The sequence below is a fragment of the Halyomorpha halys genome, unplaced genomic scaffold, assembly GCF_000696795.3.
Source record: "Halyomorpha halys isolate HHAL.00 unplaced genomic scaffold, Hhal_1.1 Scaffold11.1, whole genome shotgun sequence".
Taxonomy (NCBI): Eukaryota; Metazoa; Arthropoda; class Insecta; order Hemiptera; family Pentatomidae; genus Halyomorpha; species Halyomorpha halys.
In genome coordinates this window covers 1,089,084-1,113,910 of record NW_027111958.1, presented here as the reverse complement: position 1 = coordinate 1,113,910, position 24,827 = coordinate 1,089,084, and the positions used below count along the sequence as shown (strand labels likewise).

Below are 24,827 nucleotides of genomic sequence, written 5' to 3'. Positions count from 1 at the left end.
TAAAAAAAAACAGGTGATGAAAAGACGTCAAAAAATTTTGTTTGAAGTTAATTGTTTGCAAAACGACGAAAAAAATAAAAAAAAAAATTGCTAAATTGATTAATTTTTTAAATTTAATCTTTTTTGATCAGTCCTGAAAAATTTTTGAAAATGGATGTAACCGGTTTTGAAACCAAACGCCTCATATATATTCTCAGAAAAATCAGGGTAAATTTTTCCCTGTGATTTCTGGATGTAGATCATGGTTTTAATTTTTTTTTTTAGTTTTCAATTTATTGAAATGGTGGTTTCCACATAAACTGGCATTCGCCAAATATTTATTTATTTAAATCTCTCTGAAAAATTAAGCTTATTTATCTGAAAATTAAGTTTGTACTTTCCACGTAAATTTTTATTTTTCTCTCTTTTCAATACAAAGGAAAATATAAAAAATAGTTAACACATAAATTTTAATAAACTATTGAGTTGTATACATTATTAAACTAAATCTTTTTGTTGACTGTTTCTTATTATGTATAGTATTTTTTTTTCATAATACTTTTATTTCATAAATATTAATGTGCAGAATAATTATTGCATTGCATTGTGATACACCTTTATACAATACATTTTCCTTTGTTACTTATTACTTATAAGCTATGTGTTACATTTTGATAAAAAATAAATAGAGAAAAAAGAATCAAAACAGTGTTAAAATACAAATTGCTATTGATGATTTTTACAATATATGTTTAGTTAGCTGATGTTTATACCTATTGCTTATTATTTTTGTATAATTTCCTATTTCAGTTATTAAAAGGTTTAAACAGTTTGGGCAAGATTGAAAGGAACTATCAATGAGTCAATTTATTTATGTATTCATGAATGATATCTATATTTAATTTTGAATGCATTTTATTTATTCTTGTATAATATGAATATTTATTGGATTTTATCCCCTTCCACAAAAAAAATGGTACAATATAAATTGAATTAATTTTTTCCTCTAAAATTATTGAAGCAGGACTTCTTTACCGACGTTCTACCACTCATGAAAAAAAAATTATTCGGGAGTCAATTGATATCGTGATGCGAGATGTAATGAAATGGAAGTGTTGGTTGGTGGACAATGCTGGTGAATTTTAGCCAGCAAAGTTTTATATTTTAACAGGAGAGTAGGAGTTTACAGTAGTCAACAATCCCAGCAATGCAGTGCGTGATTGAATGAGCACTTGTTAACTTATACTGTCCTATTGTGATTTTTAAAAAAATTTCCTGCTAGAACTGATTTAGAAAATGGCTGTTCTATTATAATTATTATTATGGAACTTAATATTTTGTGCTTTAAGCTGCAAGAGAGAATGCATGATCATTATTAATATAATTATAATACAGTATTTCATTTCCAGAAGTTTCAGTTCTGGTGGACGGTTCTAAGGCTGTCATGATTAATTTTTTTATATATTTCAGTTTCATTTGTTTAAATAAATGAATTTATTTTTATTTTATTTTCACACCAAGAAAAGCATTTATTAGTTAATTAAAATTCAGTTGAATTGCAAAGTAATTAATTCTATCAAAAAACTTTTAAAATAATTCTTAAAAGAGTAGTATTTATTTTTTGGGGGGTAGTTTATTTGTATGAAGGAATAATTTCATGAATTTTGACAATAATATACAATGGCTTGTAAATGATGGTGTTGTGTTTCGGAATTAGGCAGTCACAGTTTCCGAGTAATGTACTTTTAGATAATAGTTTAAGCATCCACTGTTTTTATATTTTATTTTTATTTTCTAAATATAGAGGTTCCAGAAGCTCCTAATGGTTTGAAAGTTTTGGACAAATCAGGAAGAACAGTTCAGTTGTCTTGGTCTGCACCTTATGATGGAAACTCTCCAATCAAGCGCTACCTGATCGAGTACAAAGTTTCAAAAGGTAAAGTATTCTACTTACAATATATAGAGTGAACAATAGGAGATCCTGTTATGTTCAAAAAAGTATTTCTATTAAATGCATTTTTGAGCTCATCAACACAATAAATTCAATTTCACAAAGCAGTTGTTTTATTATACTTCTGGACCACTTATATGAGGGATGTATTGCTTGTTGATCGATTTTATTATGGGTGTATTGGCTTAACTTCACTTAAAACCTGCCTGTATAGAATCATTGTATTTAGTAATCATGAATAAGTTTTTCAGAATAACTAAATATTTTATTTTTCCATTTAACAGGTAAATGGGATAATGATATCGACCGTGTTATGGTTCCTGGCCACCAAACCATGGAAAGTGTTCCGAATCTAAGCCCTGCCACTACTTACCATATGAGGGTTGTTGCTGAGAATGAAGTTGGTACATCAGAACCGTCAGAGCCTGTCATGATTATCACTGCTGAAGAAGGTGAATATTTTATTTTTCATATGAAAAATACATTTTTAAATCAACACCTAGAATTAGTTACTAGTTAATATTATAGCATTAATTACTAATTAATTTTTATTTAACTTTAAAAAATATTAAAGGAAAACCACCCCCTTTCTATGAAAAATATTACTTAGCGCACCCTGGAAATTAATTTTTTTTTTATTTTAATAGCAATTATTAGGAGTGGTCCTCCCCATTCTTGTACCCCCTGGCCAGCGGCTCCTGGGCCAAAATTATAACCCCTGGCCTCAGCGGACCTAGCCCAACCCCTTATAATGCCATATGGCAAAGGAAGGGCACCATCATATATATATATTTATATACATGTATATATCAATATTGATATATATATTTTTTTTCAATAAAGGTCAGAGAAAAAAAAAATTAGGAAATATGTATGTATAATTTTTCTACCTTTTTTCGTAAAAGTTAGCAAAGAAAGGTTTATATTAGAAACATTGAACTTTGAAATTATGAAACTATTTATTGAACTTAGAATAGAATGTAATACAAAAAAAGTTAAAACATTTGAAATCATCTGAATGGGAAGGATGAACCTGGTGTGCTGCTACCGATTTAGTAATCCTCGGTTCTATTTTCATCAGCAGTAATATTGTTTACCATGAAAACCTGTAGTTATTCATCGCCCCCCTGAATCGTTGCAGCGCCCATCAGGGGCTGTGGCGCCCACTTTTGGAATCACTGGTCTAGGGTAAGATTATAAAATGTCATAAAAATATATTGAAAACTGTGTAAACATTAAGATGGTGGTTATTAAATAAATATTTAAATCATGTTATAGTCGTTCTCTAGTTCACAATTTATTTATATGTCATCTTTTTGTCTTACCATAGTTTACAATATTTTTTAGTTTTTTTATCTTAATCTTTAATCTTTGGACCTGATGAAGTCATGTAAAATGGGACAAAACTTTGGTGTACAATAAATAGTTTTTGTTCTATTTTGAATTGATTATTATTATTTTTTTTTTTTTACTGCCTATCTCTGATCATTTTTCTTCATTAATTATAAAAATATTGTACTATTTTATTTGGTTGGCACCATATACAAATTACAAGATAGTTTTATCAAACTATATATAACTTTGAAAATCATGTAAATTGGTTTTAATTTTTTTAATATATTCCTAGTGTAACAATGTATTTTTTTTTTCAAATTTATCATTTCCTGTTGTTATTTATTTCTGCCCTAACTCTCTTTTTCAGCACCTAGCGGTCCTCCAACAAATGTTAAAGTAGAAGCTATGGATCAGGTGACACTCAAGGTGACCTGGAATCCTCCAGAGAAAGAACACTGGAATGGAGAAATTCTTGGTTATTACGTCGGCTATAAACTGTCCAACTCAGACAAACCATACCTCTTCGAGACCGTTGAGTTCAGCAAGGAAGAAGGCAAGGAGCATCATCTACTGATTAATTCACTTAAGTATGACAAATATCCACTATCTTTAGGTTACGGTCTTGTAAATTTGTCTTAACTATTAAATAAATGCTTTAATGGAATCATTGCAAGAAATTTACTGTTTTTAATTCTAATCATAATGTGAAAACATAATTTTATACTTTATGTTCAAAGAAAGTTTAATTTTTTAAATGCAGCTAAGCTTCTCTTAATTGACATCCCTCTACGACAGAAATCCCTCTTGACGGACAATTTTAGTAAGGTCCCAGCTAACAAAGTTCATTGTTAATGCTTTTCAATCCCTTTATTATGGAGCACCTCCACTCTGGGTGTGGAAAAAAATTGTATTCCCCATCTATACTTATTATACATAATGGACACAAATCATAAAATCTGAATGTACAAATTCATGATTTCAGAACTAAATTTTATGAGTCCTTAATTTTGGGAAAAAGTTAGATAACAATGTCTATGCGTCATGTATTTTATATGTGTATGCATGAACTTATTTAATCTCTAATTAATTATTATTTCAAATTACTTAGAATATTTGCGTTATTATAATTAAAAATTATATTTCATTTTAAAATAAACAAAAAAGGTAGCTTTGTTATTTTGTTTAATTCAGAATTTTCATTTCATGTAATCAGAAACTCCGCCACTTATTTCATTGAAGAGTATTGACAGCACTAATTTAATCATTGTGTTATAGCATTCAGTATATGTTAAAAAATATATATATTCTCCTTTCTCAAAATTTAATACTCGGGTGATTCTCGAAATTCAACATTAAATCTGTCAATTTGAATATGAAAATTTTTTTTTAAAAAATATCATTTATAAACTTGATGATTTCCAAACAAGGTATCACAGATATATATGTAAATAATTCCGTTATTTAATTTTTGTGTTGTTTTTTTATATTAACCCTTTCTTAACAGTCAAAACCATCTTCCCTGTGGGTGGGAGTCCATTATATAGAAGTTTTACTTTATTATTTATTATTGAAATGTTAGTAAGAACATCTCAGGATATTTTCCTTTTATTTTATTATAGAACTGTGTAATAAATTTGTCCATAAAGAGGGGTGAATATTATTATAACTTAAAAATTGATTTTAGAACTTACACCCAATACTCCGTCGTAGTCCAAGCTTTCAACAAACTTGGTGCTGGCCCTACAACTGAAGAAATTAAACAGTATACTGCTGAAGGTACTCCTAATGAACCACCAAAGGATCCTACTTGCACCACTCTTACATCTCAAACTATCAGGATTTCTTGGAATCCACCAAATCTCGCTACAGCAAACGGAGTTATCAGGGGCTACAAAGTTATTTATGGACCAACTGAAAATTGGTATGGTAAGTACAGTAATCTTGAACTGTTATTGTTTGAATTTTTTAATTTGTTTTAACCTGTATCCTTCAGTCAGAGGATTTCTGTAATATACTAATAACTGTAATATGAGACTATGAGAGCAAAATTAGAGTAAACCATAAAGTTGTTTAGACAATAATTGCATTTCGTTTAGACTAAAAACAGATTACTTTTATAATGCTTCTATCAAAGGGATTATTTGAAATATAGGATTAAACAAATTTTCATAATTTTTTTGGTTAGGCCACTTTTGCTCTCATACCCTCATATCTCATAATGAGAAAATGATAACTGAGCAAATTTGGGCATGGGTCTGAGAGTGCCTGGTTCAGAACATTGTGGGTTTGATTTCCACCTGGGGCAGTTAATATTTATTTCTCAGCAGTTCTGAGAAATGAACCTTGACACTTCCACCCCAGTTAGAATTCATTCCTATATATTGTCTCCAAGGTATCTTTTTATGATTTTATGGATATGAATAAAACTTTTAAAGTTTGTTTATTTTATATCTAATTTTTTTTTCTTTGTATTTTATTAATAGATGAGAAATCCAAGGATTCCAAAATAACCCAAGCCAGCGAAACAATTATTCATGGACTGAAGAAATACACAAACTACACAATGCAAGTATTGGCATACACTGCTGGTGGTGATGGCGTTCGATCTGCTCCAATTCATTGCCAGACTGAGCAAGACGGTGAGTCACTTTTTTATGATCAAATTATAAAACCTTTTAAAGAATAAATATTATGAAACGTTTGTTTTGCCTCTCCAGTTCCTGATTCACCCACTGCTATTAAGGCTTTGGCCATGTCAGAAGACTCCATTTTGATCTCGTGGAAACCTCCAGCTCAGCCAAATGGAATTATTTCCCAATATGCAGTCTACATTAAGGAGGAGTCCAAAGGAAGAAAACCTGTAAGCTTTCTCTGTTACTATAAATATATCATAAATAACATATAATTCATTTTTCATTAATGTGTAAGTTGAAAGATATTGTTAAAACTACCACTTTATATTTCAGGATGATGTAAGAAGTCAAAAAATACCACCTTACCAAATGACTTATGAAGCTTCTGGTTTGAATAAAGATGAGAAATACGAATTTTGGGTTACTGCTTCTACTAACATCGGTGAAGGACGACCATCTAAACCCGTTATATTGACACCAAATAACAAAGGTAAAATTATAAGTGTATTAAAAATTATGTTCTATTAATATAATAATATATTGTGTTAATTCTTATTTTATTTATTCCTACTAACTTTTATTTTATAGTTTCATACAGTTTTTAAAAAAGAATTTTAGTGTTCTTGATTAATTTGAGGAAAAATCTAGTCCGTGCCTCACACAACTTACCTTTATACTTTGAGATTTATTTATTTTTTTATAAGCACTGCAGCCTATAAGGCCCATTACAACCATTCACATTGCATTGTAGCTCCAGCAACGTTACAACATTATAATGAGCTTATTAAAGCTTAAAGACCCTTACATAATTTGATTTTAAATTAATCTTTGTATGTTTTAAAAAAGCTATTTCTTTATTATATAGTATAGCAATACACTTCCTCCTAACTATGCATATCATACATATGTAAGGGAAAGTAAAATCTAACTACTATAACCATGTAAAGATTAAATTATTTATTTTTTTCCTTTAGTTTACTATCAAATCTAATGATTAATGAAAATTAAAAAAATTATTTCTTATGAATTGGTTCCTATAAGAATATTTTTCTAACAAATATTTATGTATAATGATGATTAATGAACATTTAACACTATGTTTCGATAAACAGATTTCTTGATGTGGTTTCTGTTAACGTTTCAACTGATACATTTAAGAAAAGACCTTAAATTTATTCTCAGTAACTTTTAATTTAGATTTTATTTGACCGATTAACTCACTTCCACTTCAGAATATTAGCCTAAATTAATCATGTTTTAAAATATTTGTTTTAATAATAGTTCCAGCTAAGATTGCATCATTCGACAGCAAGTTCACTGCTACCTACCATGAAGATGTCAAACTCCCATGCCTTACAGTCGGCAAACCAACTCCTGATATCACTTGGAAGATCAAGGGAGTTACTTTCGAAACTAATGACAGAATGCAACAGCTACCAGAGGGCTCTCTTCTCATCAAATCTGTCACTCGTACTGATGCTGGCGAATATTCTTGCCATGTACAAAACTCATTTGGTCATGACAGTGTAACTCATCATTTGATCATCCTTGGTTAGTATTACTCTCCTCAATTATTTTTTTAATAAAGTGGATCTACATACAGATAGAGGTAGTGGATAGTAACTGTTATCAAAAATTAATATTGAGATAAAAAAGTGAGATTGGTGGTTCTAAGCTACTTTTTGTTTACAAATCCTCCCTTATTTACTGACATTTTCTTGTTAAACACACTGTTTATTTATATATTTGTCCTCAATATTTTTATTTAAATATACTTCTCTTTCTCTATTTAAATATTTTATTTTATTTGTTAATTTAGCAATTTTTTGACTATCTATTATTGTTTATTTTCAAGGTAATCCATGCCTTTTTTTTTAGTCTATACAATTATTTTCAGAATCATATTAACAAATTATGTATAAGTATTGTTTGATATTAAAAATATATTACATAGACATATATAAGAAACATTATTTATGCATTAGAGAGATGGTTTTATTGTACATATTAATAATATTTGCTTAATGATATACAAATGTTTTTCCTAACGGAATAAAATTTTGTTTCAGCTCCTCCACATATGCCTCAAGTGACCCTAACATCGACTACAACCAACTCCATCACTCTGAAAATCAAACCAAACCCTCAGGATGTTGAACCTGTCCACGGTTTTACTGTCAAATACAAACCAGAATTCGGCGAATGGGAAACAGCACAACTTCCGCCTACTATCCATAAATATACTTTGGAGAACTTGTGGTGTGGTTCTAGGTACATGATCTCTGTCACTGCGTATAACAGGTAAATTATATTTATGTAATTTTGCACTTTTTATTTCATTTCACTGGTTTTACTTTAATTATTGTTTGAACTCTAGTTCTCGGTAAACCTAATTTATATCTGTTTCCGGCAAACCTCCCTCACTTAATTCTTCATTTCCAGGATTGATAATTGGATGTTTCTACCAAACGGAACTGTTATATGGCTCATTTTCTTTTTTAATATTCTTAATGAATCTCACACATTAGAACGCCTGTTGGCAACTTAAGATGTTGAAATGATTTTTCCAACTTTTTTTTAATTCAGAAATTCAATTTTGTTTTTCAAGAATCAAAACTTTGAATTTTTATTTTCCGGTATAAATTAATTAATGTAAATTCAAAACAATTTAAAATGCAAGCTAACTGTATTACAGTTTTTGTTTGAACATAATAATAACATTATATTAATTTATAATTATGAGAGATAGTTGATTGTGGATGACGTACTAGGAGATGATGGTTGGGGGTGTGGTCAAATGAAACAAAAATAAGCTACACTAACTTATTTGTGTTTCATTTTACTGCACCTCCAACCATCATCTCCTAGTATATTAATTTATGTTACCTTATTACATATTTGAGTTAATATTTATGCATTTGATATTGTTGTTTATTAATTCTTTATATTTTTATTGTTTATGTTTAGCATTGGTACCGGAGATGAATCTGATATCCTAAACACAAGAACAAAAGGATCCAAACCGATTATTCCCGATGCTAGCAGATTTATTGAAGTTTCTACTAACAGCATTACCCTACACCTTAGCACTTGGTCTGATGGAGGCTGCCCCATGCTTTACTTTGTTGTTGAACACAAGAAGAAGTAAGTTTTAAGATAATTAGGAATTTAGTCATTTTTATTATAGCTCTGAAATAATGATAAACTGTTTTAATAATTATTATTCACAATCATAAATTAGATTATGAGAGAAAAAAATCTTGTGTGGTCTACGCATCAAGACTTTCACTTACAACCTGGAATGTGAAAATGTTTTATTATACCATTGCTGTGAAAATTAGTATTTAAGAGTTTCTCAAAAGGTTTGAACAACTTTTTCCTACCCAGAATACTACAGTTTAACAAAAGATAACAATTATGTGTATATATTAATGTTATGGATTGTGATATCTCAGTCTCTAGCTCAATTCTAAGCCATTTGGGTAACAAATTTAATGCACATGCACCCACCAGACTGAGTCTTAATAAACCTTTTCTTAGTAAAAACAAGAATACTTGAACAATAAATCCGACAGAGTACACTGTTAACCATTAAAAGTTTCATTCGTTAGTGTAAATGAAACATTGAAAAATGACAAATATTTCACTAGACATTAAAGTAATAGTTAATTTAGTAATTACTTCCAATTTCTTTAACAGAATAAATAATTATCTTTCACAGCTAGATTCGAACCCAGGTCCTTGGAATTAGTAGCACAGTGCCTTACCATTGAGCTACTCCAATCCCCTGTTAAAAATATATATATTGTAATATTCAAAAATTATTTAAAATAAATGAAGGGAATTTTAATAATTTTTACTTTATTCTCATATCTTAAGTATTAAAATGAAAAGCTTTAATATTAAATTGATAGTAGAATTGAATTTAAATTTTAGACTCTTAATCTCAAGTCGGGTTTCTAGGCAATCAGAACAGTCAACTAAATTATTAACTACCTTTACAAATATACTTATAATTCTATTTTGTACAACATTAACCAATTTATACAATCTTCTTTTGATGATGAACGGTTTTCTTTGTCTTCTTTCTCAACAAACTAACACTTGCTATAAACAATCTTTCAACAAACAAATACTGACGGTTAACAAAGCAAAAAGTTCTCACTCATCTCATTCACTGGTGATCCAAAACAAAGAGTCCCTTATTCTTCTTGAGTGACTCTTCGATGTCTTCTTTTTCAAGATGTCTACCCTTGAGCTAGACAAAAGATGATGAGGACCTCCTGCATCCAGGAAACGTCATTCCCCGCCAGCACCTAAGCAACGAATCCCACAAAAACCAAAATTTCTTTCTTCCTTCCCCTTCTCTATGTGTTAGTTCTCGATATTGATTTTAGCACTACGGTTTTGAGTTTTTTCTTATGATTTCCTTTATAAATAATTTTCTTTAATACTTATTGTTAACTTCTATTTTTTCTTAAATTTACTGTAACTACAATTATGATGGAAAGTTAAATTAAGTTTTTAAAATATTTGAATCTGCTCAACATGGCCGCTATTCAACGGACTTTTGGAGGACATGCGCTGCCATCTTGGCTTTGTTTTGAATAATGTATTTATTATAGACAATGAAAATTGGTTAGCTTGCTTTTTGGGTAAACAAAACAAATGAACAATATAAAATCATTTTTATATAAAAATAACTATTTTCTCATAAAAGAGAATATTTCAATATATAGTAAAACTGTTATAAAAATGTCTATAATAATATAGTTTTATAATAAAAGATCATGGGTGTAATTTGGTCCTAATGATTTTCCTCAATCATTTTCTTAGATATTTATTAATTAAAAATGAATGACACTAGGAAAACTAACAATCTAAATGAAGTTGTTTATAGAGCTTTTTTTTTATGCATTTTTCATCATACTCCATTACTATATTGGACTTAATATGTTCGATAAATATATATCAAGACCTGAATTTGAATCAATACTACCTAACATGTTCTTTTCCTGTAATGATATATTGTGTAAATGACAAAGTTTTATTTAGACCAATATTATTTAATTTTAGGATATCTACTGAATGGAATCAAGTTTCTAATAATGTGAAACCTGGTGGTAATTTTGTTGTTCTTGACTTGGATCCTGCAACCTGGTATAATCTTCGAGTTACAGCACATAACAATGCTGGTTTCGCTGTTGCTGAGTATGAATTCGCTACTTTGACCATTACTGGAGGTGAGATATCATTTAAAATTGTACATTATAGCCCAGTTTCTTGATTTTGATATCAAAATTAATATCCAACTCCACTTGATGCTATTAAAAATCTAGCAATGTTTACTTATGGCTTTAGATTGATTTCATTTAAATGCAAAATAAAAATCAAGACCAAGTCATCTCAAGATAGCTTTATTTTTTTTTTTAAGTTTCTTAAGTTTGGTCCTCTCAAACCCTGCTACTAGAATAAAAAAGTGGCAGCCAAACTAAAATCCGAAATAACTTTTATGGATTTACTTAGTCATTCACTTTTTTACTTACTGACAAATAGTAACAACTGATTTAGAAGGCCTCGTCTTTTTTCATATTTAAAATCATCTGAATTAAAAAAAAGAATTTATGAATGTTTTTAGAATAAAAATGTAACTGACATTGACAATTCAGTAAATTAAAATAATTTAACTGTTTAATTTTATTTTATTGACATTTTTATATAGTGAATGACAAAATTGGGGCTAAAATGTCTTGATTCAGAATAAATATGAGGTATTTTCTTCTTGGTACACTATGACCTGAATTTAGTGAGAATTGCGTATGTAATAGTTTTTAATAATGAAAGTTATTAGTTTTTGATATGGATTATCAAATAATTTTGAATAAAATTTTATTGATAACAGTAATATTAAGTCAGAAGATGAACAAGACAGGTTGTGATTTTAATGCTGCAGAAAATTTTGAAGTTCTGTCTTTATTAAACTCCCTTCCTACATACTATTAGGAATTTCAATAGGAATTTCAATCTACTCTTAAAACAAATGTTTTTGTTAAAGAAATATGTGGATTTCAAAATGTTCCACAGTTTATAAAACACTTGACCTAGTTCAAGGCATTTTATGACTCACTATATATTTTTTAAAATAGAAGTATTCACTAAATTGTAACTCAACTGAGCAATGGGGTTTTGCAGGTTCGACTGGACTGGCAAATGAAGTAGTAGGCTCTATTTTTGGCCAAGATTATCCAATCACAATTCTTCTACTAAACCTTAACCTACTTCCACCTGTCATAGTTGTTGATTCTAAACAGCCAATATCATTTTTGCCTAGTTCTGGTCCAGAAAAAATTGAAAATTCTTGAGTTTCTCTAACAGAAAGAGAAAATTGTTTATTTTATTTAGAATAAATGTAGTTTATTTTTCTTATTTCTTTTTTTTTCCTCTTTCTTTTTTTCTTCTTTTTACTGATAAGCGATGTGATAGTGGGAACTTCCCTTGTATTTTTTTTTTTAAATATTTGTTTTTAATTAGGATATTATTAAGTAACTTTTTATTAAATTATTAATCTTACCTGAACACCACATTTTGCTGCTTTTTAGTGGTCTTTAATATTTATCTTACATTATATATTCATTACATTTATTTAAAAGAAAGAAACATGTATTCAATGATAATTCAACAGAGCAATGGGGTGTTGCAGGTACTATTGCACCGGCAAGGGAAGTTCCAGACTCCGGTTACGGCCCAGATTCCCCCATCAGAATACTCCTATCCAACCTAAACCTAGTCGTACCGGTCATATCAGCGATGCTTGTCATCATTGTAGCCATTATAGTTGTTTGCTTCCTTCGTGGAAAAGGATCACCTCATAAAGGTAAACAAAAACTTTTTTTTTATTTATTTAAGGAACCGTACCCCCTCCAAAAAGAGGCCTTCCAATGGATGTCCATCAGTACTTCCCATGGATCCCGAAATGGATTGATTTGAATATCGTCGTCCCCGTATCTGCTACAATTGTTGTTATATTTGTTGGTATTATTGTAATTTGTGTCGCTGTGGCAAGGAGATCTAGAGGACCTCCACAAACAAGGCTCAGAGGTATATTTTTTTCTTGTTTTTAATTGTACTGCAAATGTATCAGTGTAAATTTAAAAGCCTATTTTTAATTAATGTAAGATTCAAATTGTAGACCACAGTAGAAACTTCACTCCATTTTATATTATTTTTTAAACTTTTCATATACCAGATTCTATATTTCACATAGAATTTATTGTTATTTTTAATTTTTTTCAACTTTGTTCTTCTAGAGATCACTTAAAGATTCCAATTTAAAATTTGTGCTCCTGAACATTTTGGGAAAAATGAGATACCTCATTTCTCTGTGGTCTTCAAAAAAATTATAATATTTAACTTATTATAGAGGCTTTAACTGGTTTTTAGTAAAGGTTGATAATTCAATTTTTTAGATTATATAAGGCATTATATATCAAACTGTAATAAATTCATTTAATTCTGATTGTTAAAAACAGCTATTTTTCTGCTAAAACTTACACACTGTCTATTTTCATTTAGTATTTTAATTTTAATTATATTATCATTTTTTTTCAAAGATCATTTCTATTATATGTTAAATTATGATATAAATTAAGTTAAAATATTTCAGATGATATTGTATATAACCAGTCAATGGTCGGAGGAAACACAATCGACAAAAGATGCCCAGATTTACACGATGAACTTGGCTATATTCCCCCACCGAACAGGAAACTCCCTCCGGTTCCCGGATCGAACTACAACACCTGTGAGAGGATCAAGAGAGGTACAGGAATAAGTAAGGGAGCTCGATTAATTAATGTAATTAAAAGGCTGATGCTTGATTGTACTTTTTTAATAATTATTTTTATACATTTCCTTGGTTTGTAGTTTCAGAAACCATCCCATTTTTAACCTTATTAAATTCCCAAATATTCATTATTTTTTTATTTTGATTTTTTTTTTAAACTTTTATTTTTATTCATTCTCATTGATTGATCGGGCTTACTTCAGCTTATTTTTTATTTATGTTTTATTTCTGTTTTTTATTTTTATTTTGGTTGAAATCCTTGTTCTTATTACTGTACTAACTGTGACTCAATATTATAGAGACTTCTACACAGTCAGTCGGAATGACTGTAAAACCAAATATGGATATTTAGATTGTAAGGCTAAGACAGTTGGACTGTGGAGAAAATTCTAAAATCCATCTATCTTAACCTTACAGACAAAATTCACAACTATATAGACATGCTAAACATCTTTAAAAAAAGTGTATCCTTTCTCTGGACTCCAGGGCACTCAGGAATACCTGGAAATGAGGCAGCGGATAAAGTGGCTAAAGAGGCTGCTACAATGAACGTTTCACCACTCCAAATTTACGAGCCGAAAGACATAAAGGCATTTTTAAGGAACAGAATCCGAAAAAGTTGGGATTCAATGTGGGCTGACATACCACTCACCAATAAACTAAGAAATGTTTAAAAAAACACACACAAAAGTGGACAAGTGCCATAAGACATGAAGAGAAGAAGTAGTTGTTGCATGAGTAAGAATAGGACATTCCAAATTAACACACCTCCACTTAATGACAAAAGAGGACCAACCTATATGCCAAACCTGTCAGTCCCCATTATCGATAAAGCATATAATTGAAGAATGCTCATCATTTCGTCAAGCCTTCAAAAATAATAAAATTCCTCGTACAAGAGAATTGCCCCTTAAAAACTCAGCAGAATCCATAGACAAAATAATAAAATTTCTGAAATAAACTCAACTTTATACTAAAATATAATGTAGGTTTTTGCCATTCTGAAACTTGTGCTCCATAACCTGGCATCATACTTAACCTAATTCGTATTTATAGGCATGGTGACTGTATGAAGTGCACCTTCAACTTGAGGCCAGAGACTACTTCACTTTAGAATGAGCTAGTTGGGTTATTATGGGTGGACTGTTTTATGAAATTTAATTGACTCAAATGGAAAGGGAAGGAATCTATTGAACAATTTACATGGTTGTTGAGAGTGTACAAGAGAAAATATTTCTAAAATCTATTGTACAATTTATCTGGTTGCAAGGAGGTGGCTAAAAGAAAACATGGTTAGATTAAGTGAATGAATTTTGAATTGGGGCCATTGAAAATTGCAAATATTGATGAGTTGGTGTAATTGTATGAAGATCATGCTCCAGTTGGAGAAGAAAGAAAATTTAGATTGGACTCACTGAGGTGGATGGTAAGGTGGCATGTTCTCTCTCAGCATTCTCCTCTCTCCTGTTCTTTCGTCCCTAGTCAGGGAAACGCTTCCTGAAGTCTACACGTGCATGATAACTAAATTCAAGAGAAGAAAAAAAAAATTTCTCTTTATTCCAAAAAAAGAAAAGATTACTGCAATGAATGGCAAAATAAAACAAAACAAAGGCTATCATGTGACGGCATCTTTTATATCAGAAGCTTATATATCTGATGGTGTTTTGTCAGAGAACTTTTGGCCTATCAACATAAGACTTTGTTCATAAATACTTCAAAATTTATTTATTTTGGTAGGCTTTGGTAAACAAATGCATATTATTCTAATAATACAATGCATGGTATGTTTTGGGTCCTTATATAAAGAAATTTTTAGCAGCAAATTCGTGGTCACAATGTTTTTAATCCTTAATTACTGAAAGCGTTATTATCAGAAGTGTGCAACTTTCTGAGAGTGATATACTGACTCAATTTAGTTATTGTTTTTTTTTTTAAATTTAATCTTTGGTCTGTATCAATGCAACCTTATCTTTTTCTTATCATATGATGCCAGAATGATGAAACCAGAAAATGTGGTAAAATAAATTAATATTTCATGTACAACAAACCTAATAGCTACATACATACAATGAACAGACTTTTTACAGCAATAGATCACAGGATTTCCCAAAGGTTTCATTTTATTTTATTTTTATTTTTGAGTTGTGTTTTTTATTCGTTGTTTTGCACTTGTTGACAATCGTCGGCAGGGCGAGGGGGCCTGTGCAGCGGGCACACGACCTGGGACCCCAGAAGGCACATGTACGAAGAGCTAGCCTCGCACGGACCGTGCAGAACCAGGTTAGGCAGATGCCCTGGCTCGGACGAGACCATGTACCACAGGGCAGGTAAGTCATTATTAGTCATTCACATCTCTCGGCTCAGTGGTGGTGGCCTCGATCGACACGATCACACTCTGTCTCACTGCATCTGTAGAGCTTCAGTCTGTGTGTGTATGCGTGGTTTTTTGTATCCAGCATTTTGTATGTTTATAGTGCAACTGAGTTATAATTTAATTTTTTTTTATGAAGACTACAGCAGAATAATAATGTAACTCAATTATTTTTTTATCAAAAATGGAGAACAACTGTTCCTGACAAATATTTTTAATGTGGCAGGTGTTAGTAAAGTTGAAATAGAAGGAAAATGACCTTAAACAGCTCAGAATCGCTGTTAAATTTCAGTCGATTAACTAAAACATATTAAATTCAAAATTAAACTTTTCTCTCCTGATGTTTTAGGAAATATGAGATACCCCATTTTTCTCTTGTAGTCTTCAAATATTATGGGCAGTAAAACAAGAGTTATTTATGGTTATAGTCTTTGCTTTATTACTTTTAACGCAACCTTTTCTTTTCAATTTGAAGGCTTAATATTTATTTAAATATATATTTCAATAAAAATAGTAATTTAATATATGAAATTATTTCAGAAATACTTTGTTTTAATGCTTTCCAGAGAAAAATAAATACCTGAAAACTTATAAAAAAACTACTTTAATGAATTATTAAAATTTATTAACAATGAATGAAAGTACTTAAATCTACATCAATCATTTTAAAAATAGATTTTTTTTAAATTATAATTCCTGCATTTTACCCAAAATATTATGAACTGCTTAAAACATAAAGTAAGAATTTTTTGAAACTGCGGAACAATTTTCATCATCTGAATTGTCATATTCTTCCCCCAAGTACTCCATTTGTTTGATTGGTTTTAATATATACTCTTTTAAAGAGAAATGTTTGGAAGAAAAAAAACAAAACAAAGAAACGTAAAAATTATCTATAGTAGGGATATTCATGATGCAAACATGTTAAATTTTATATCATTATATCATTTTATAACATGTTCTAAAAAAAGGAAATATTTCTCCATCTAACTCAACTTTCTCATTTAACACATTAAATTAAAGATAAGAAATATCTCTAATGCATTCTAAACATCTATAGATGTCTTATCTTCATTCATTTGATACTTAATCATTATTAATTATGGACTTATAATATTCATTTAGATTGGAAATATTTGAACTCGTCAAATTAAATCAATTTTTTCTATGATAGAAAAAGATTTTTGGGAACTGTTTTCGATAATGTGAAAACAATACAACTGAGAAAAAAAAATTGATCCTTATACTTAAAACCAACTAACTCTCAATCCTTGAAAACATACTATCAAAATAAGAATGGCAAATTCCTTAGAATTACATTAGTGGAATCAATTAGACTGTTTTCTTATTTAAAACTTTAAAAATGGTACAAAACAACAACATAAAAAATATCAAAGAACAAATAATTCAGTGCATTAGAACCATAAAAATGGATCATTATAATGAATTAGGTTTCATGAAAAAATTACCTTCTGGGATTAGGAGCATTTTAAAAATATTTTCCTGTATTCTAAAAAAGTGTATAAGTTTGAAGATTTTGTATCCATTTATAATTGAAACTTTTTTTTAATGATCTTTTAAATTATCTGTTGAGTCATTTAACTTGGAGGTAATTTTCTGATAAGAAAGGTTGCTATTAGATCTTACATAAGAATATTAGTGCCCTTTAATTTTTTTTTTTTTTTTAATTTGACTTTATCACAAGTATTATATTATCTCTCAAGCATTTTCTTTTCTTTTATCTTTCAATTAAAACATAAAAGGGTTTTGAAAATCTTTTAAAAAAAAATATTTTAATTACTCTAATCTTATAAAAAGTATTTTGGATAAGAGGTGCCACCCATACGTAGACCAATACAGTGTTAATAACAATAGTTGATTCCTCAAGTATTTCAGTATATGTCTACATAACATGGAACAATATTGCCATATACATTATTTAAAGAAAAGCAAATGACTTCTGAATCATAATTATAATAAAAAAATAATTTAGATTGTAGGAAAACATTCTGAGTGGCGGTCAATAAAGGCATCAAAATAGTAAATGAAAACTATTGTTTGATTAACTGTTTGAGTTTGTCATTTTTGTTTCAATTTGACAGCCCTGACGAAACCCTGCAAAGTGGGACGAAAGGTTTGTTAAAAATAAATATTTTTCTTCTATTATTTTGATACCTTTATTGATCACCACTCGGACTATCTTCCTACAATTTACTTTATATGGTCAACTATCTTCTTCCAATGAAAATTAATTTATTAATTATAGAATTGAAATGTTTTATAATTTAAAACTTGTGATAAAGATTAATTTTATTTTAAAGGTTGTTTATGAATGATAAGTAGATTTATTGTCATTTGTGCTTCATTCAAGTGAGCATGGTTTTATTTGTATGATTTGTGTGTGTAGTTAAATTAAAGAGCCTGACAAAAGGACTCTTGTTCTTTACAGGTATGGATGACGATATCTGCCCGTATGCTACCTTCCACCTTTTAGGATTCAGGGAAGAAATGGATCCCTCAAAGGCTATGCAGTTCCAGACCTTCCCTCACCAGAATGGGCATTGCGGAACCCTTGGACCTGGAAATGGAACAACAACTGCACATCACCGTTCTGGTTCTCAATCCATGGTGATTTTTAACTTCTTATTAACTTTTGTATTGTAGTATTAAATTTTCAACAGTAAGAAGCTCTGAATGATGAACACATCAATTAACAAAGTATTATCCATATAAATATGAAGAAGACGGTCAGGGTTGCAGTTAAAAAAATAATAAAATAGTTGATAACTATTTTGTTCTTTTTTGACCGCAACCCTGACCGTCTTCTTTATATTTTAAGTTATATGGTCAACTATTTATACATTCATAATTCATATAGTTTTACAAAAATATTTAAATCATTTTCAGTTGTCTGTAATTTATGTGACTTGTTTTAATTTTTTCAGGAAATGCCTAAGTTTTAGAAACAAAATTTCAACATATTTTTTTTTTTATACCCTAAAATTATATAAAATTATGCTTTTCTTAATTAAACTTCTGCTTTCATTGTGAAATCAATCTTTCTTAATGTTAATTAAATTTATTTAGTGGACTGTAATTAGGTTGTTGGCAAGTGATGATTTGAATTAATAATTTAATTAACATATAATGTAAAGCATATTAGACCAGGCAAGGAATTATTAAAGATAATTGCCTTTGACTTTAACAAAAAAAAAAAAAAAATAATATCTTCTATTTCTAGAGTGAAAATATTCTTCCTTGTTAAAATTCTTTATTTTAATGAATTTAATAACGTTTCAGGCCTATCGCCCCAACATCGGGTTATCTACAATACAAATTTACACTATTCGTATTATGCATACAATAATTAAATTAATATACCACAATTTTTTAATTTAAAACAATTACCTCAATACAAATATATCTTCCATTATCACATTTAAGCTATTCTCCTTATTAGTCTTAGTTATAATAACAATAATCATATTGCTGTCAGCTTTTTAAATAAATTAATAAGAATTTTCATACATAATAATAAATAAGGAGAATCTAAAACTATACTATTGAAAATTCTTGAAATAAGGTTATCCTTACAAAAGTGATAACAAATAGATTACAACCAATTTTTTGTATTGTACATAACCTGATGATGGAGCGACAGCCCCGAAACGTTGTTAATGATTCATTAAAATAAATAATTTTAACAAGGAAGAGTATTTACATTACATCTAGTAATATTAATGAAAACTCATCTAATAAAGAACCTATATGTTAATAACATCTTCAGTAAAAATAAAAGAAAACCTATAGAACCAATTAAATGAATATTTGAGCTCAAAAGGAAATAAAAATTAATTATGAACTATGAAAATCATTAAATTTAGAATTAAACAGATTTACCAATTCGATGTGGTAAGCTTAAAGAGGAAAGCCCTAGAGTTCAGTGCTGACCTGTGGTCATCTAAAGTAGTTGAAGAGGAAATTGTTTTTATCTGTCTCGTCCACAATGAGTAAAGGTTTTCCGTGAAAATGATTTCTATCTGCACCAGTACTTCACCTGGTAAAAATGGCAAGACTGTGTTGGGAGTCTGAGAAGAGGGGGTGCTATCTGGAAATCTCTGCTTTCCTCTTACAAACTACAACTTTCCCTGAACTTTCTACTTAATAAAATTCTCTATTAGCCATTAACATTTAAACTTCATTTTTTTTTTTTTTTTTTTTTTTTTTATAATAGCCTCGTAATGGAAGATACTCGAGGGCAGGTGTCAATTCAACATTTTCTCCAGAATACGACGACCCCGCTAATTGCACCGAAGACGACCCGTATGGTTCTCAGTATACTCCATATGGTGCACCTTACGATCATTATAGTAGCAGGAACTCTCTTGGAAGAAGGAGTGTCGGTAAGTTCTTTACAAAGATTTACAGTTGTTGGCTAAACTAATTTATTTTTTATACATTATTTAATACTATAAATTTACTTTCTAACATTATAAATTTTTAAGCAAGTGCACATTTATTCCAAAAATTGGTATTGTTAGAGGTAAAAATTTATATTCGTTAAGTTATTTACAATTTTATTTAAATCAGTTGGCTTGATATAGCATTTTTGTTTCTAAACATTTCATGATGCTTAAATTTAGTCCAATAGATAGAACTTAAACGTTCCTTACAAAAAAGAATTGATTAATAGAAGTTATAACATATATATAAATATAAATTAGATGCATAATCATTGAAAACAATTATAATTAAATTTTTAGACAACTTTTTAAGGTTAGAAAATAAAACAATTTTAAAACTGTTTTTATAATTGGATATTTATATCTCTCTAATTAAAAAAAAAGTTATTCAATTAGAAGGTTCAAGTTTTTACTTAAACACAATTAAAAAGAGTATATTGGTTATTTGCATTACTTTTTTTCGGAAGAAATAAAGCAAAGAAGAATGTTATCGGCATAAAAAAAATAGATGACAGATATGAAAAATAGGTGAGCTATTATATTCAAGATTTTTAGTATAGAAATTTGTTTTGTTTTTTGGACATATGATCATCACAGAATAAGGAACAATGAACTTGATAATTGGCAAACTGGCTGATATATTGTTCAAATGATGAATCAAAGAAAAGGGTTATTTATTCCAAAATAACCTATATTAACATTTTTAAAAAATTGTGTTTTTTTAAGGCTCGGAGGTTTTGTAGATTAAAACATTTTCCTCTATTTCTTAAAAGTTATCTTTTAGCATAAATTAGGAAAAATGACTAAGTGTAGCTCTTCAGCACAGTATCATCTCAATTGAGATGGATTACCATTTGGTACTGATGTATTTTCATCTTTTGGTTACATTATGTGCGTTTTAGCACGGAGATCCACTAATTTCCCATCGTAAGTAGTACTACTGAAACTGCTGAACTTGTGTTCACAACCTACACTGTTTTTGAGGCACTGAGATCCTAGCTAAAGAGGAGTACTAGCCTCCACAGCCTTGATGAAATAGATTTCTTCTTATCATGCGAAGAGTTCATGTATGAATTTAACAGGCTTACTTGGGTTCAAGAGCAGTTACCAACTGATCTAGATCATTGAGGCTGTACGGAGCAGCATGTGCTCGAGGACCTATATTTCTTTCCCCAGAGCTGACTGTCCATACCAAACCTATGGGTGGTTATTGGACATCAATAAGACCACAATTCAATTCCTGAAATATGCTGGGTATAGTAATCACTTCCATGCCTAGTAAAGAAACCTAAGTAATAAATCTGAGAGAAAAGAGAAGGGGAGATGTTCGACTTTCCTTCATGAGTGGTACCCATCCAAGTACTAACCACACTCAACATTGATTACCTAGTGTAAAAGTCTTAAACTACGGACTCACATTTTGTATTAACTCAGTAGAATTAATAAAGTTAAGTTATAAAAACATCAAACAGCAGTTCGGAATCCATATTTTGAGTTTTGCATTAGAACCACATTTTGGTAGTTTTATCTTCTTTTTTTTATATTCTGTTAATTTAATTTTCTATATTAGTATGGATTGCTCATTTTATTTGTGTTTCTACTAGTTTTTCCAGTATATTAGGTAAGGTGTCTATTCTGTAAATACTTTTAAAAGTTAATTATTCTTATTATTTCTTAAATTATTTTAAGACTTTACTTATGGCAAAGTATAAGGTCGGTTGTCAGCTAAGAACTAGGCCAAGTTATCATATTATCATAACTCACAACTAACAAATAGTTTCATTAGCTTAGCTTTGATAGTTCATAGTATAACCACGCATAGCAACTATATGAACTATAATAACCAAAGTTGCCTTAGTTCTTGGTTGACACACTGGCTAAATTTGAAAAAAAATTGTTTATTTCTGTGATACCTTTTTTTTTTTAATTTGGTATTTTGCACTGTTGATGCGTCGGCAGGAAGAGTCTTCGAATTCTAAAATGTTCTGTGTTTTGGAACCATAAATTGAGAAACTTTGTCCATGAGTAATCCCTTATAAGATATACTTATAGTTGTTGTGTGAACACTAACCAATCAGGTTCTCCTCGAAACTTGCCAATCTCAGGAAGCCCTGAACCACCCCCACCACCACCACGTAACCATGACAACAGCTCTTCTGCCAACGAGTCTAAGGAAAGTAATGAGATGTCTGAAGCCGAATGCGATCGGGACCAACTCCTCAATCGCAGCTACCCTGGTGAGTCACTGTTTGGTTTTTAGATGTAATTTTCTTAATATCTTTTACTTGACTAACATTTCATATATATTTTTTTCCCAAGTTTTAATTATACTTTACTTCTAATAATGAAAATAAAAGCTAAAATTTTATTTATTAAATGATTTACTAAAAATAGTATTGTTAGCAGATATAATTACTATAACTTTTTCATTCTCAAAATCTTATCCTTTACTTTTTGTGGTAATTTAAATTTTTTATTTATTTTTCTTTTTTATTATAGTTTCTAGTTCGTATTTAGGTTGATTCTTTTCATTCAAGTAAGTTTGATCAGTAGAAAATAAATTAAATTAGTATATATTTAACAATTTTTTTTTCACTTTCTCCTGTCATTTATTAATTTTTAAAAAATAAACTCAATAAAATTTATCATTTTCTTACAATGATATAATTGAAGACCACAGGGGAAAAATGATAAGTCACATTTTATATTTTTTGTATAACAAAAGACATCATTATGTCTCTGTTGTGGTTTTGCGCTTACTTTAGCCACTGATTCGTGTCCATTTATAAGTCATTTATTCCCAGCACTAAATTCTTGCAAGAACCTGGGCCTCTCTTATTGATCAAGCATCCGCCATCTTCTACTTCTCATCCCCTTCAACATGTCCTCCATCTCAAGTGTGGTCTTCCTGAACCACTTCTTCCACCAGGTAATCAAGGTGTTTGGATATTGATTATTTGGCCATACATGCCTCATGAGGCAGCCATCTCATCTGGCTCCCTCTTACATTGATATCAAATCCGATTTCCTTTATTTCAGCTCAACTCTTCGTTCTAAGTCGTATCAATAGAAAATGTATTGCGGGTTCTGTTTATCCCTTTTCTGTGTCTATTTCTAATTTATTTATTATTTACAGTCCTGCAATAACCTGGGTCTTTCTTATAACTTTCCTCTATCTCATATTCCAGGCAGGTATCCGCTGCTTTCTGATTCCTATCCTCTATATGAATTCCTTCACCTCAGGTGATTTTTCTACCACATCTTCTACCAGTCTTTGTGGAGGTATTTGATAATTAATTCTCTTGGGATACGTGCTTCATGACCCAGCCGTCTCATCTAGCTCCCTCTTACTATTGAGAAAAAATCTTGTTTTGCATTTATCTGGCACAAATCCTCGTCTAAGTTATAGAGGTCCTCATTCTATGTTATATCAATGGAAAATTTATGATTAAGTATTGCAGGTTCTGTATAGCCTTTGCTCCATGTCGTTTTCTAAGTTTTAGGTATAAAAAATTATGATTGAAGCTGTGATTGAATTTTATTAACGGAATGGACATAGGAGAGGGAGCAAGAGAGAAGATGAGGAGGAGGTGATTAAAACCATCCTTAATATGGGACTCTTATTAGTATTCCATATAACAGTAAAATATACTGTAATATATAATATAACACTAGTATATTTAACTATAAAATATAATAGTAACCTACGTCTTCTCTCCTCCAATATTGCATATCAGTTTCTTAGTAACATTAAGGACTCAGTTGATTTTATTAAATCATTGAAAACTTATGTAGAATATTTCATTTAACTCCTACAGATGACACTGATTGCTCAAATAAAAAAAAAAACTGTTATTCCTCTGTGCCCTTCAATTATAAGATACCACATTCTGCTTTTGACAAGTTTCTCATTAGTTGTAAAAATTACTTCATTTATTGTAAAATGTTAATTTATTTTAATTTGATCATGACATACAATATAATGCCTGGTTCACTATAATCTACACCTTTACTCATCTGAGTGAACTTTCCTTTCCTATAGAAGTCTATTCATTTGTGTGTTTGAAGATAAAATTACATCCTAAACTTCTGAGGTTTAAAACTTATAATTGTTTTACAGATTCTTTTAATAATGATTATTCTCAGAACTTCTGCATTTGAAATTTGTATTCGCTCTGCGACTGTGCATGTATTTCATGTATGGAATCGTATTTGAGCAATTTTCTATAAAAATTATCACACCTCCTTGGTA

The 24,827-nt window shown here is 29.7% G+C and overlaps 1 protein-coding gene across 1 annotated transcript in view; it reads left to right on the top strand.

Annotated features, from left to right (window-relative positions):
- The window catches only part of Dscam1 (Down syndrome cell adhesion molecule 1), a gene marked incomplete in the record, with an annotated part of 134,255 nt that overhangs the window by 99,011 nt on the left and 10,417 nt on the right, over positions 1-24,827 (top strand). The window contains 17 exon segments of the mRNA XM_067049882.1: positions 1,784-1,915; positions 2,215-2,382; positions 3,633-3,852; positions 4,950-5,191; positions 5,749-5,904; positions 5,983-6,125; positions 6,232-6,388; positions 7,180-7,449; positions 7,968-8,199; positions 8,866-9,042; positions 10,975-11,141; positions 12,805-12,996; positions 13,562-13,717; positions 15,931-16,068; positions 18,562-18,740; positions 20,347-20,515; positions 22,654-22,812. Of these exon segments, the coding sequence (XP_066905983.1) occupies positions 1,784-1,915; positions 2,215-2,382; positions 3,633-3,852; positions 4,950-5,191; positions 5,749-5,904; positions 5,983-6,125; positions 6,232-6,388; positions 7,180-7,449; positions 7,968-8,199; positions 8,866-9,042; positions 10,975-11,141; positions 12,805-12,996; positions 13,562-13,717; positions 15,931-16,068; positions 18,562-18,740; positions 20,347-20,515; positions 22,654-22,812 (3,057 nt within the window).